The sequence below is a fragment of the Saccopteryx leptura genome, chromosome 2, assembly GCF_036850995.1.
Source record: "Saccopteryx leptura isolate mSacLep1 chromosome 2, mSacLep1_pri_phased_curated, whole genome shotgun sequence".
Lineage (NCBI taxonomy): Eukaryota > Metazoa > Chordata > Mammalia > Chiroptera > Emballonuridae > Saccopteryx > Saccopteryx leptura.
In genome coordinates this window covers 320435818-320451159 of record NC_089504.1, presented here as the reverse complement: position 1 = coordinate 320451159, position 15342 = coordinate 320435818, and the positions used below count along the sequence as shown (strand labels likewise).

The following is a 15342-nucleotide window of genomic DNA, read 5'->3' as shown; positions in this document are numbered from 1 at the left end:
ATCAACTCCCATATGTGCCTTGACCGGGCAAGCCCAAGGTTTTGAACCGACAATCTTAGCGTTCCCACTGCGCCACCACAGGTCAGGCCATGTTGGGCCATTTTAAGGGAAGAAAAAAAAAGTAAATTGCGATTTTTCTTTTAGATTGGCAAAAAAATGTATTTTTTTGGTGTGCTGCGGAATTTTAGTAATTAGTTTATGTGTGCCATGAGATAAAATAGGTTGGAAATCATTGGCTTACACGAAGTCCTGCGGAGGTTGCTTGGCCCTCCTCCATTTGTAGTTGTGTCATTCAGAATATGTGGCCTCCAAGGTCACACTGGAGGTGGGGGTGAGGTGTTTTTCAGAATAGGCCTAGAAGTACAGTATAGACTCACTTTTGTCCATATCTGCCAAATTTAATCACATGCTTCTAACCTAACCACAAGGAAGGTCAAGAAATGTAGTGTTCCCATGTGCCTAGGAAAAGGAAAGTGGTGAGTACATAGCAGTACCTCTGCCATACCATCAAATTAGCAAAGTATCTGAACTAATAATTAGTGTCATCTTATTGTGAGCTGTTAGTATGGACAACATACACTCTTTAACAGAATGATTCAGTCAGTCTTTAGCATCCAAGGTTCATTGTTAGTTAATGACTTCAGTGATCTGACAACCAAGTCTCTAGAGATTGTTTGGTCACCTGTGAGTTTATCTTGAGTAAAAAATCACACACTGCAACTTCCCTCCTCTGAGAGGCTACTTTTTTAATTCATTGAGAAACTTTGTTCTTTAAAATCATAAACTGTTACAAAGCTCGCTGTTTGAAATTGCATCAGTAAAAATGAAAACTTATAGTCTTGCTTAGAATCTTAAGTCATTTTGGCCTGACCTGTGGTGGCGTAGTGGATAAAGCGTCGACCTGGAAATGCTGAGGTCGCTGGTTCGGAACCCTGGGCTTGCCTGGTCAAGGCACATATGGGAGTTGATGCTTCCTGCTCCTCCCTCCCTTCTCTCTGTCTCTCTCCTCTCTCTCTTTCCCTCTCTCTCTCCTTTCTAAAATGAATAAATACATAAAAAATTAAAAAAAAAAAAGAATCTAAGTCATTTTGACAGAGAAGTAGCCTTGATTTCCAGCCCAGGTGTACAGTTTCAGAGAAGGTGTTTCTGAACACATTCTACATTTAACTTTGTAGTTCCAAGGAAACTGAACCCTGGGTCCACTTTGCATACTAGAGCTGATGTTGATCCTCTTTTCCTACAGCTCTGTGTTCCTTTGATCCTGTCAAACTGGATTTCATTGAAATTTCACATAACCTCCACCCTTCCCCACTATCCTTCTGCTGTAGGTACCTTTATTGCAGTGAATAAGGCTGGCTTTGTTGGACCACAGGTTTGCCCTGGTGGACTTGGTCTGATTGGGCCAGGGCAATCTCTTGGATTCCCTTAATTTGCTTTTTTTGCTACACAAAGTAACATTAAAATATTTTTTTCCTGTTTTATTGAAATATAATTGACATATAACTTTGTATTAGTTTAAGGTGTACAATATACTTTTTAATTATAAAAAGTAATTCTATGACTAGCTAGTAAGCACTTGAAAAGACACTCAATATCATTAGTGTCTTTTCATATCTCTCTCTCCTCTCTCTCTCCCCCCCTCCTCTCTAAAATGAATTAAAAAAAACAATTTTTTTAAAAAGTGTTGGCAAAAATGTGGAGAAAATGGAGACCTAATACATTGCTGTTGGGAATATAAAATGCAACCATTTTGGAAAACAGTCTGGCCTGACCAGGTGGTGGTGCAGTGGGTAGAGCGTCAGACTGGGATGCAGAGGACCCAGGTTCGAGACCCCAAGGTTGCCAGCTTGAGTGCGGGCTCATCTGGTTGGAGCAAAGCTCACCAACTTGGACCCAAGGTCGCTGGCTCGAGCAAGGGGTTACTCGGTCTGCTGAAGGCCCATGGTCAAGGCACATATGAGAAAGCAATCAATGAACAACTAAGGTGTTGCAACGTGCAATGAAAAACTAATGATTGATGCTTCTCATCTCTCCATTCCTGTCTGTCTGTCCCTGTCTATCCCCCTTTCTGACTCTCTGTCTCTGTAAAAAAAAAAAGAAGAAGAAGAAGAAGAAGAATGGCAGGAAAACAGTCTGGTAGTTCCTTAAAAGGTTAAACATAGCATTACCATATGACCCATCAATTCTATTTCTAGGTATATGCCCAAGAAAAATTAAAACATGCCCTCACAAACACTTAAATTATTTTTATTTATTGATTTTTATTTAGAAGGAGAGAGAAACATTAATTTGTTGTTCCACTTATTTATGCGTTCATTGGTTGATTCTTATATATATCCTGATTGGGGATTGAACCTGCAAACCTGGCATATTGGGATGATGCCCTAACAAACTGAGCTATCTGGCCAAAACCCCACACAAAAACTTGTATATAAATGTTCATAAAAGCATTATTCTTGATAGTTAACAGGTGGAAACAACTCAAATGTCCATCAACTGATGAATGATAAATAAAATGTGGTATATTCATACCATAGAATATTATTTGGTAATAAAAAAAATAAGTACTGATACATGCTAAAACATGGATGAACCCTTAAAACATTATGCTAAGTGAAAGATACCGGTCACAAAGGACCCCATATTTTATTATTTCATTCATATAAAATGTCCATAATAGGCAAACCCATAGAGACAGAAATAAATTGATGATTGCCTAAGACCCTGGTCGGCAAACTGCGGCTCACGAACCACATGCGGCTCTTTGGCCCCTTGAGTGTGGCTCTTCCACAAAATACCACGTGTGGGCGCTACCTCGACAAGGAATGTACCTACCTATATAGTTTAAGTTTAAAAAATTTGGCTCTCAAAAGAAATTTTTTTTTTTTTAATTTTTCCGAAGCCAGAAACAGGGAGGCAGTCAGACAGACTCCCGCATGTGCCCGACTGGGATCCACCTGGAACGCCCACCAGGGGCGACGCTCTGCCCACAGGGGGCGATGCTTAGCCCATCCAGGGCATCGCTCCGCCGCGACCAGAGCCACTCTAGCGCCTGAGGCAGAGGCCACAGAGCCATCCTCAGCGCCCGGGCCAACCTCGCTCCAATGGAGCCTTGGCTGCGGGAGGGGAAGAGAGAGACAGAGAGGAAGGAGAGGGGGAGGGGTGGAGAAGCAGATGGGCGCTTCTCCTGTGTGCCCTGGCCAGGAATCAAACCCAGGACTCCTGCACGCCAGGCCGACACTCTACCACTGAGCCAACCAGCCAGGGTCAAAAGAAATTTTAATCATTGTACGGTTGATATCTGGCTCTGTTGACTAATGAGTTTGCTGACCACTGGCTAAGACTTGGGGAATTGGGGGAGATGGAGAGTAACTGCTAATGGATACAGGATTTTCTTTTGGGAGTGATTAAAATGTAAACTTGATTGTGGTGATAACTGCACAAACCTTTGATTATACTAAAAAAAAGTTGTACATTTTAAATTGACTTGTATATATGAATTATATGTCAAAGTTGTTATTTAAAAAACATTAACTGTTTTGGGCACAGGAGTATATAGTCCTGCTCTCAACTTAATATTGTAGCAGAGACAGACAAATAGTTTGATGTTAAAAAAGTAAGATGTGCCTGACTAGGCGGTTGCGCAGTGGATAGAGCATTGGACTGGGATGCAGAGGACCCAGGTTCGAGACCCCAAGGTTGCCAGATTGAGCACGGGCTCATCTGGTTTGAGCAAAAAGCCCACCAGCTTGAACCCAAGGTCTCTGGCTCGAGCAAGGGGTTACTCCATCAGCTGAAGGCCCGCAGTCAAGGCACATATGAGAAAGCAATCAATGAACAACTAAGGTGTTGCAACGCACAATGAAAAACTAATGATTGATGCTTCTCATCTCTTTCTGTTCCTGTCTATCTGTCCCTGTCTATCCCTCTCTCTCTCTGGAAAAAAAAAAAAAAAGATCTGTGAAGGGTTATGCGAGCATACAGAGTAGGTCATCTGAGCCCAACTGGAGGATTTAGAGATGTTTTCCTCTGGTTAATGCCTGAGCCGAATCTTGAAGGAAAAACAAAAATTAGCCAGGTGAAGTGAGGTGGACCAGTTTGTGTAATACTGGAATTGGGAGACAAACTAGGAGCAATTTGGTGTTTCTAATCTGCAAAGTACAAGGAGGAAGTGCTAAGCCCAAGTAGCTTGGTTAATAAATAGTAATAAAAGAACAATTCATAAATGAACTGTTAGTTTAGCCAGAGGCAGATTAAGGTCGGTTGAGGCCCCGGGTGAAGAAGAAAATATTGGGCCCCTTAAAAAAAAGAGAGGCCCCTTAAAAAAAAGAGAGAGGCCTGGGCCCTGGCTGGTTGGCTCAGCGGTAGAGCGTCGGCCTGGCGTGAGGGGGACCCAGGTTCGATTCCCGGCCAGGGCACATAGGAGAAGCGCCCATTTGCTTCTCCACCCCCACCCCCTCCTTCCTCTCTGTCTCTCTCTTCCCCTCCCACAGCCAAGGCTCCATTGGAGCAAAGATGGCCCGGGTGCTGGGGATGGTTCCTTGGCCTTTGCCCCAGGTGCTAGAGTGGCTCTGGTCGCAGCAGAGCGACGCCCCGGAGGGGCAGAGCATCGCCCCCTGGTGGGCAGAGCGTCGCCCCTAGTGGGCGTGCCGGGTGGATCCCGGTTGGGCGCATGCAGGAGTCTGTCTGACTGTCTCTCCCCGTTTCCAGCTTCAGAAAAAAAAAAGAGAGAGAGGCCTGACCTGCGGTGGCGCAGTGGGTAAAAGCGTTGACCTGGAACACTGAGGTCGCCAGTTTGAAACTCCGGGCTTCCCTGGTCAAGGCACATATGGGAGTTGATGCTTTCTGCTCCTCCCTCCCTTCTCTCTCTCTCTCTCTCCTCTCTTTAAAATGAATAAATAAAAAATCTTAAAAAAAAAAGAGAGACAGGGAAAATAAAAATACATGTTAACCATGTTTTTAAATAAATAAAAAATATTATGTACTATTATTGTTAAAGTTGGATATATGAAACCAAACTTGGTGTCATTAGAAAACAATGTAAAGTTGGGATTTGCGGGGCCTTTCAGAAGTCGAGGCCCAGGGCCTGCGCCCGATGCGCCCACCATTAAATCCGCCTCTGGTTACAGCTTAAAATTCAGTTGACAGCTGAACTGGGTCTTGAGGCAAAGATATTACCAGCAAGACAGAGAAGAGCAAAGAGGTGATGAAAAACTTGTATTCAGAGTATATGAGTAATTACCCCCAACCAGAGTATAATGTCTGGACATGAGAACAACAACAAAATGAGTAGATCTGAAATTATGAAGGTTCTTATATAATATAAAATCTATGCTCATATAATTTGCATCTATATATTATCCCATATAGTCCTCGCAAGCGCATTTCAGGCAAGGGAACTGAAATCTGGGAAAGTAAAGGAACTTGCCCAAGGTTACACTAGTAAGTGTAACGACTGGGGTTGTTACACCCAGCCTAACTCCAGAGTCCGCAGGCTTAAACTTCACACTGTCCTTCCTGCTCTTTATCTAACAGACCAAGTCCTTTGGATTTTATTTCACCAGTATGGGGACCCACTAGAAAATTTTTCAGCAGTTGCCACTTTGTTTCTTTACTCCTTCGAATAGCCTCAGTTTTCTCTTTTGGGAGAGCAAAAGGAAAGTAGATAGGGGAATTAAGCTCTAGAAGGCTGGTAAAATCACCCTCCCACTCCAGAATGTCCTGTGTCATCTGAATCTCAAGTTGCATTTAGGGACTTCAACACTATGATCGCTCTGCTATTTACATAAGACTTCATTACTTTAAAATTCCAACGGCGGCCCTGGCCGGTTGGCTCAGTATCAGAGCATCGGCCTGGTGTGCAGGAGTCCCGGGTTCGATTCCCGGCCAGGGCACACAGGAGAAGTGCTCATCTGCTTCTCCACCCCTCCCCCTCTCCTTCCTCTCTGTCTCTCTCTTCCCCTCCCGCAGCCGAGGCTCCACTGGAGCAAAGTTGGCCAGGCGCTGAGGATGGCTCTGTGGCCTCTGCCTCAGGCGCTAGAATGGCTCTGGTTGCAACAGAGCGACGCCCCAGATGGGCAGAGCATCGCCCCCTGGTGGGCGTGCCGGGTGGATCCCGGTCGGGCGCATGCAGGAGTCTGTCTGACTGCCTCCCTGTTTCCAACCTCAGAAAAATACAAAACAAAAAACAAAAAAAAAACCCACAAAGGAAGCCGTTGGAATTTATTTATTTATTTATTTATTTATTTATTTATTTATTTATTTATTTATTGTATTGAGGTTGGAAACGGGCCTGCGGGAGGGGAAGAGAGAGACAGAGAGGAAGGAGAGGGGGAGGAGTGGAGAGGCAGATGCGATGCGCGCTTCTCCTGTGTGCCCTGGCCGGGAATCGAACCTGGGACTCCTGCACGCCAGGCCGACGCTCTGATACTGAGCCAACCAGCCAGGGCCTTCTTTTGTGTTTTTAACCTTCCTATGTGGGTTAAGCAAGTATTAGTAGCATCCTTATTTACAAATAGCGGAGAGCAAGTTCAAAAAGACCAAATGATTAGGGAAATCACATCTCGGGGCGGCGATTTCTTTTCTGAGCCTGCTCAGGTTGGCAAGCAATTCAGAAGCAAAATCAGTTTCATAACTCAGATGTATCTCTACTAGATCATTGTAGGAGATAAAGCCCTGCGCTCCCCAGGCTACCTGGAGGGATTGAGCAGGGATCGCCTCCTGTCTTGTCGGGCTTTGCGCGGAGGCAAAACAGTATAAGCAGCGGCGGAACGGATTTTGAGAGCAGTGGGGACGTGTTTTTAGAACGGACCGGGAAAGGAAGTGTGCTACACCAGCGAGAGAACCCAGTCTTGGCTGCCCGGAGACGTCGTCCAGTCTGTCGAGTTTGGCTTCTCCCGGCGGCCCTGAGCCTGTGGGTCATGGGTGACAGGTGAAAGCGACCACAGGCTCCAGACCTACCCGTTCTAGCGGTGGACTAGGCGGGCTGACTTTGGCCGGAGCCCTTTCTCTGTCATTGCTGACCTTGGTCCAGGATCGGAGCCGATGGCTGCTTGGGCCATTGTCAGCCTGAGTAGGACCTCTGCTCCATGTTTGCGGGCGCTAGACCCGGGAATCTGGGCGGCTGTTCCGTGCATCTCTCCAGGTTCCCAGCCTGACCCCCGGGGCTGTAGCCCCGCTTGGGGCCGTACGCTACACCTCACCATGGCGGCCTCTGCTGGGCACAACAAGTGGTCCAAAGTCCGACACATCAAAGGTCCCAAAGACGCTGAAAGGAGTCGCATCTTCTCCAAGCTTGCTTTGAGCATCCGCCTAGCGGTTAGAGGTGAGAAACTGACAGCCACTCACCGCTACCCCCGCCCCGTGCTCAAGGCCCCCCATTTGCCTCCGGGAGCTGAGCCAGGGCTCATTCCGATCCTTGGCCCTTCATTTTCTTAAAGACAGTGATTGAAAAACTTCTTTTCCAAGATACTTCTTTTCCCTAGTCCATGCAAAAACTGGATAATATGTTCTAAACTAACCGAGAACAAAGTGGTGACTTGTCACTCTTTGGGTAATGAGGGGGTATAGGTCTGGAAATAATGAAATTACTTCACTCGTTCTTTTTTATCTCAGAAGGAGGCCCCAACCCTGAGCTCAACAGCAACCTGGCCCATGTCTTAGAAATGTGTCGCAACAAGCAAATGCCCAAGTCAACTATTGAGGCATCGCTGAAAATGGAGGTATGTCCTCAACTTGACATTCTTGTTACTGATCACAGCTCCTATAGGGTCCATGTCTGTGAGGCCACCAATCACTCCTTAAATGATCAGAGAGAAGGGTAGCAATGTGATTAACAGCTTCAATCCAGAGCCTTTTGGTGCCCTGTCTCCTTGACCATTGGTTATAGGAGCACAATCAGGAATAGGATGGATAGACAATATACAGAATCATAGAACCTAGGATTGTTCAACTGGGTTGTGAGGAGATGAAGTAGAAAGAACCAGCAGAGTGTGGGGAAAGCCCCGGGATTAGATTGAGGAAGGGTTTGTGTTTCTGATATTTATGCCCAAAAGAGAAAACCTAGTAGAAAGAGAGGGATTCGAATGACAGTGATAGATCCTAGGTGTGGGAATTGCCTTTGAGGCTAGATGAAGGGACACGTCTTCCTCTGGGACAAGTGGGAAGGATCTGAGGAAGTAATAATCATCTCAGTAGCTAATAGTTGAGTGCTTACTCTAGGCCAAGCACTTTAATAAGACATCTGTGTGCATTATCTCACTGAATGCTCAGAACAATCATAAGTAGAAACTGAGATACAGAGAGATTAGAAGACTTGACCAGTGCACACAGAAAATGACAGAATTGAAAACAGATTTCAGAGCTTATGCTTTATCACACATACTGCCTTCATGTTGACTGTGGTGTAGGTAAGGTGGTGGAGTCAGAGGATTTTCCCCCACCTGGTGGTCCTTTATTTCTTTTATGAAAGAGAAAGAAAGGAGTCATCAGTTAAGAGTACCTGAAAAAACAGCAGGCTGGGTGCTTGTAGAAAGTGGTAAAGATCGGACACATGTGCAGGGTGGCATGGGAGGTACAAAGATTGGTCATTATAGTTTTTGGTTGTTTGAATTTTTGAGGCCATGCTATCTTCAGTGGCTCTTAAGAAAAGACATAGGTGGGTGACTGTGTAGCAGTACTCAACAGCCCAGGTATAGGAACACAGGTGGATTTCATAAGGGATAAGGATGTCAGAAGATGAGTGTAGGTGGGAGTGATGGGGTAGGTAGGTGTGGAATTCAGCTGGGGAGGGGAGGAAACAAAGCTGGGAGATAGCTAATTGACTATTCAGGGACCAGAGAAACAGACTCCCAAATAAGAAGTAGTACTTTCAATTACCTTAAAAGTTGGTCTGAAGGCCCTCCTCTCAGAGGGTGAAGAAAAAAAAAGACTTGAGAGCCTAGGCTCCAGCCCAAAGAGCCCATCTCATGGAGTCAACTTTATGGTGGTGGTGTCTATGGTTCTGAGCTGGCATGCAGACGAGTATTGGGAAACAGAAAAATATGCTTATTTGTTTTTGCAGAAAACCAAGGACATTTATTTGTTGTATGAGGGTCGAGGCCCTGGTGGCTCTTCTCTGCTCATTGAGGCATTATCTAACAGTGGCTCTAAGTGCCATTCGGACATCAAACATATCCTGAACAAGAATGGGTAGGTGTGTGGGGAAAGTGGAAGGGGATGGAACCTTTTGGTTCTAATTCTGTACAAGAAAAGTATGGTCCTTTATGATGGTGGTTCATATCAGTATTTTACACATCCTTAATCCTTAGCAGAATCTAAATGGGATAATTTACTCTCCCTTAATGTGTTCTCTACTAGGCAGGATCCAAAGGACTTGTTTTATTAAAAGTATAGAAGGGGCTTTGTCCCATTATCCCATATTTAGCCTTATAATGCCCAGGTCTTAAAATGTACCACCAGGACTGGAATCTAAATTGCATAGGAATTGATGAGCAAAGTATTTGTATTCTCCAAATTCAAACCAGGGCAGAAAATAGAGGGTGGAGATATGTTTGGATTAGTCTCTTGCCCAGTAGTAGCTTCATCTTCTTCAGGAAGAGAACTAGTCCATGTCTCTATATACTCCAGAGACTGGATGGAAAGAGTGCTGTGCAGCGCTGTGTGGAGGCCAAGTGTCTAAAGGCATTTATTCTGGCCTGTTTCCTCTCAGGGGAATGATGGCTGAAGGAGCTCGCCACTCCTTTGACAAAAAGGGGGTGATCGTGGTTGGAGTGGAGGACAGAGAGAAAAAAGAAGTGAACCTAGAGCGAGCCCTGGAGTTTGCAATCGAAGCAGGAGCTGAGGATGTCAAGGAAACTGAAGATGAAGAGGAAAAACACATTTTTAAGGTGAGTACAAAGCCTTAATGTTTGGTGGACTTCCAAGAGGGCCCAGATGCAGGGTGGGGCAAAAGGAGGCTTTACAGTTGTGAGTACGCAAAATACAAAGAGTTCATTCTTGTATAATTATTTATTAATTATTGTATTATTTTTCATACAAATAACTGTGTACATGTATTAAGACATGCCTCTCTCGCCCCCTGGTGGGCGTGCCGGGTGGATCCCAGTCGGGCGCATGCGGGAGTCTGTCTGACTGCCTCTCCCCGTTTCCAGCTTCAGAAGAAAAAAAAAAAAAAAGACATGCCTCTCTCAGTTTCTTTTCTTCATTTGGGGTACAGGCAAGATAAAAGATTTCACATATTACACAAACATTTATTTTTTTTTTTTTTTTTTTTTTTTTTTTCCATTTTTCTGAAGCTGGAAACAGGGAGAGACAGTCAGACAGACTCCCGCATGCACCCGACCGGGATCCACCCGGCACGCCCACCAGGGGCGGTGCTCTGCCCCCCAGGGGGCGATACTCTGCCCATCCTGGGCGTCGCCATATTGCGACCAGAGCCACTCTAGCGCCTGAGGCAGAGGCCACAGAGCCATGCCCAGCGCCCGGGCCATCTCTGCTCCAATGGAGCCTTGGCTGCGGGAGGGGAAGAGAGAGACAGAGAGGAAAGCGCGGCGGAGGGGTGGAGAAGCAAATGGGCGCTTCTCCCATGTGCCCTGGCCGGGAATCGAACCCGGGTCCTCCGCACGCTAGGCCGACGCTCTACCGCTGAGCCAACCGGCCAGGGCACAAACATTTATTAAGTGAATACTTGTTAGGACTTATTTTACTGAAGACTGTGAGATTCAGAAAAACTGAAAATGGTATCTCAGCCATTGAAGAGCTTAAATCCAGTGGTATATTACAGTAGTTCCATTTAGGTTTTGTAACGTTTTATCCAGTTTTGTCCTGTTATCTTCTTTTTTTAATTTTTTTTATTCAGTGAGAGGAGGGGATGCAGAGAGACAGACTCCCTACATGTGCTGGGACTGGGATCCATCCGGCAAGCGCACTAGGAGGCGATGCTGTGCTCATATGGGGCCTTGTTCCTTTGCTCAGCAACTGAGCTTTTTTTTTTTTTTTTTTTTAAGTGCCTTAGAGCCTGAGGCATAGACCATAGAGCCAACCTCAGCACCACAGGGGCCAACTCACTCTGGTTGAACTATTGCTACAGGACGTGGAGTGAGTGAGAGAGAAAGCAAGCAAGAGGGGGAAGGGTGGAGAAGCAGATGGGTGCTTCTCCTGTGTGCCCTGACCAGGAATCAAACCAGACATCCACATGTGGGATGGACGCTCTACCACTGAGCCAACCAGCCAGGGTGTTATCGTTTTGTTTTGTTTTTTTACAGAGACAGAGTGAGAGTCAGAGAGAGGGATAGATAGGGACAGACAGGAACAGAGAGAGATGAGAAGCATCAATGACCAGTTTTTCATTGTGACACCCCAGCTGTTCACTGATTGCTCTCTCATATGTGCCTTGACTGGGGGGCCATATCAGACCAAGTAACCCCCCGCTCAAGCCAGTGACTTTGGGTCCAAGCTGGGGACCCCGGGGTCTCAAACCAGGTTTTCCATACCCCAGTCCGACGCTCCATCCACTGCGCCACTGCCTGGTCAGGCAAGTTATCTTTTTTTTTTTTTTTTAATTATTTTTTTTTGAGAGAGAGAGGGAGAGAGAGAAAGGGGGAAAAGAAGAATGGGAAGTATCAACTCATAGTAGTTGCTTCTTGTATGTGCCTTGACCGGACAAGCCTAGGGATTTGAACTGGTGACCTCAGCATTCCAGGTCAATGTTTTATCTTCTGTGCCACCACAGATCAGCCATTATCTTCTGGCTCCTCACTCCTGACTTTGCTTTATCCCTAGTTTACTTGTGATGCCTCTTCACTTCATCAAGTGAGGAAGAAGCTGGAGTCCCTGGGCTTGTGTCCTGTGTCCTGTACACTAGAGTTCATCCCCAACACAAAGGTGCAGCTGGCTAACCCTGACATGGAGCAGGCTGCCCATCTCATCCAGGCTCTCAGCAACCATGAGGACGTGATCCAGGTCTATGACAATATTGAGTAACCAGACTGTATGTATCCTCCGGCTCCTCCTTCCTACGCAATTGGCAGCTCGTTCTGGAGCACAGGCTTCTGCAGCATTCTCCAAGGCTGAAGCAGGTTGGGGGCCTAGCAGATTCAGAGGCATTCCTTGTGGACACAGGAATCCCCGTACTTCTCTTGGGGCCCTCTTTGTCAGTTTTGCTGGTGTCTCAGAGCACTTCTGGATGAGTCCCCCCACTCCCTCCTGGATGCAGAGTTGGGCTAGTCAGCTGGTCAGATTGATCTTAGGAAGTTGGACCTCTGGGGATAGCAGGTGTTATGAGGGCCCATGCACTAGAAGCTGCTCTTAAATATTAAGTGATTGATCTGGGTTGCTGCATTGTTGGATAGCTCATGAGTTTTCCTGTGTTTTGTGTCCAGCTGTTGGGACCTCTTGACTTCCTTTCAAGTCTAAAGGCCTAGTTCTTCTACTCCAATTCCAAGACTGTTTGTTTTTTGATTGACTATAGAAATGTAACTTTTTACAGGCACTCTGTGTTCTAATGCTGATCTAATGAACTTATCAAACACCTATTATGTACCAGGAACTGTAATTACCAAGTGTACTAGCTGATCAGTTGGTGCCCTGTGTTAGATCCTATTCTAAGACATAGTACCAGAGCAAGGAAGAACTGGATTGCTCTCTGCTGGAGCTACCCCAGGGCAGAGCAGGCTGCTGTGCATGCATCCTTGTTCTCTGTGTGGCCTCTGTGCCTTCTTCCAGCGAGCTTATAGCTCTGACTCAATAGGAAATCAAGTGCCAATGATAAAAGACTCCCAGATCCTGCTTTGTCTGGGTTCGTGTGTTTTCTGAGATTTTTCAGAGTGGACCCATCAGCAGATTAGGCTATGCTCAGAAAAAAGCTATACTGAGCTGATTTTGAAAGCTGTTTGGGGCCCTGGCCGGTTGGCTCAGAGGTGGAGTTTCGGCCTGGCGTGCAGGAGTCCCGAGTTCGATTCCCGGCCAGGGCACACAGGAGAAGTGCCCATCTGCTTCTCCACCCCCCCCCCCTTCCTCTCTGTCTCTCTTCCCCTCCCGCAGCCGAGGCTCCATTGGAGCAAAAAGATGGCCCGGGCGCTGGGAATGGCTCTATGGCCTCTGCCCCAGGCGCTAGAGTGGCTCTGGTCACGACAGAGTGACGCCCCAGATGGGCAGAGCATCACCCCCTGGTGGGCGTGCCGGGTGGATCCCCGTTGGGCGTGTGCGGGAGTCTGTCTGACTGCCTCCCCGTTTCCAGCTTCAGGAAAAAAAAAAAAAAGAAAGCTGTTTGGTCCTTAGCTCCTTTTTATGAAATGAGGTATAAGAGCATATCCCTGATGCCAGATGATGGGGTACCCGGTACTCGAGAGGAAATGAGAACAGAAGGAAGAGTGAAGGCTGAGTCAGAAGCCTGGCCAGGTGGGAAAATAGGGGGCTTGGTGCCTTTTGCATGTGAGAGTCATTTCTGGGTTTAGAAAGACCAGGAGGGTCAACCACCTGTGCTGGAGCCCATCAAGGATGTCAGGCCTGGAGTGCCTTTTTGATCCCTGCTGTTTAGCTACTTCTAAGTTGTTTAAGCCAGTTCTGAACTTAAGAGTAATTTTCCTGAAGAAGCCTCAGGTAAATGAGGATGGCAAAGAGCTAAAACCAAATTAGTCATAAATGATAACTTAAGCTTCTAGGAAAAACAGATTAGTAATTCCATGATGACATAAACAACTGGAGAGTGAAGGCCAGGGGGAGGAAAACCAATGAAATAATCCATGATCATGCCAAAGGATATGCTCTTATACCTCATTTCATAATCGTGATACTACCTGGGATTCTTCCGTTTTTATAGTAGATAACTCATCCAAATAGCTGAATAAGCATATCACTAAAATAGGGCAATTTAAAGCTCAAATGCTGCTTCATAATTTATAAAGTACTTTCATATTTTATTTATTTATTTTTATTTTATTTTATTGATTTTAGAGAGAGGAAGGGAGAGAGAGAGAGAGAGAGAGAGAGAGGAACATCAATCAGTTCCTGTATGTGCCCTGATTGGGGATTCAACTGGCACCCTCTGTGCTTCAGGACGATGCTCTAACCAACAGCCATCCAGCCAGTGCTATTTTATTTATTTGATTTTCACAACAAACCTAGAAAATAGTCAGGCCAAGTATTTTAGCAAAAATGACCTCATACCAAGCAGGTAGGAACAGGTCTAATATTATATCTTGCATCGATAGAACTTGGTTTACAAAATAGCTGTTTTGTAAATGGTAAGTATTAATTAACTTGGAGGAATGTGATCATTTCTGAACTAAGGAATTTGGAACAGAATTTGCCTACTCACGTGGAATAGTACTCTATTAGATAGGATTTATTAATATAGTTTCTTATGTAACCAATTTTCTTACCTCAAGGTATACTGAATGGCTCTGCAATGACCCCTGGTGGTGCCTTACAATCTTCTCTGCAGTTAATATAGGAAAAGAAGAAATGAAACCTTACTTGGATTTGTTTGGCTTCAATATCTGGTAGAGACCCTTAGCTACATAGGTTAGTTAAATAACTGTTGAACTGAATAAGTGAAATAAATAGGATATGAGTTATTCTGTCACTAAATATTATTTTTCAAAGGATATTTTATGCCAGAGCAAATATTTACAATATAATGCTAAATGAAGAAGATGTAAAACTGTATGTATTGTATGGTCAAAATTGTAAAATATGTATCATACCATAAAAATGTCTTTCTAAAAAAAAAACTAAAAGGAACTGTACTAAAATGTCAAAACTGGTTATTTCTGGATGGTGATATTATAACTGAGTTTTATTTTCTATAATCGTATATTACTTTCTCTTTTAATTTTTAAAATTTATTCATTTTTTTAGAAAGATAGAAGCATTGACTTGTTCCACTTAGTTGTGCATTCACTGGTTGCTTCTTGTATGCACCCTATGGATTGAAACCATAACCTTGGTGCATCAGGACCTCACTCCAACCAGCTGAGCTACCCAGCCGGAGCCTCATGTATTATTTTCATCAGGGGAAACATTTTTTTTTTTTTTAAAGAGCTTTTCTTTTTTTTAAATTTTATTTATTCATTTTTATTATTAAAGAGAGAGAGAGAGGAAAGAGATAGAGAGAACAGAGGAGGAGCAGGAAGCATCAACTCCCATATGTGCCTTGACCAGGTAAGCCCGGGGTTTCGAACCGGCGACCTCAGGGTTCCAGGTCGACGCTTTACCCACTGCGCCACACAGGTCAGGCATAATACCCAATTAATTTTTTTATTTTATTTATTCATTTTAGAAAGGAGAGAGAGAGAGAGGGAAAGAGAGAAACAGAGAGAGAGAAGGGGGAGGAGCAGGAAG

The 15342-nt window shown here is 45.1% G+C and overlaps 2 protein-coding genes across 3 annotated transcripts in view; one reads left to right on the top strand and one right to left on the bottom strand.

The window, feature by feature from the left end:
- STRADA (STE20 related adaptor alpha) overlaps positions 1-15342 on the bottom strand; it is a 424012-nt gene that overhangs the window by 274921 nt on the left and 133749 nt on the right. The gene's annotated exons all lie outside the window — the stretch shown is intronic.
- TACO1 (translational activator of cytochrome c oxidase I) lies at positions 6826-15028 on the top strand. Of its 2 annotated transcripts, none has more exons than XM_066363054.1 (5): positions 6826-7324; positions 7618-7721; positions 9062-9189; positions 9710-9887; positions 11782-15028. In XM_066363054.1, exons 1-5 carry the CDS (start codon positions 7045-7047, stop codon positions 11980-11982), a joined length of 891 nt encoding a protein of 296 aa, XP_066219151.1. In that variant the 5' UTR covers positions 6826-7044; the 3' UTR covers positions 11983-15028. The 2 variants fall into 2 exon arrangements, with proteins under 2 accessions (XP_066219151.1, XP_066219150.1); XM_066363053.1 differs by having other exon boundaries at positions 7615-7721.

What these genes read in the sequence shown, in the direction of transcription:
- TACO1 (XM_066363053.1), top strand. Translation starts at nt 7,045, where the DNA reads ATGGCTGCTTGGGCCATTGTCAGCCTGAGTAGGACCTCTGCTCCATGT. An exon ending in CATCCGCCTAGCGGTTAGAG is followed by an intron (nt 7,325 to 7,614) that starts GTGAGAAACTGA and finishes TTTTTATCTCAG; the next exon opens with AAGGAGGCCCCAACCCTGAG. An exon ending in AGGCATCGCTGAAAATGGAG is followed by an intron (nt 7,722 to 9,061) that starts GTATGTCCTCAA and finishes TTGTTTTTGCAG; the next exon opens with AAAACCAAGGACATTTATTT.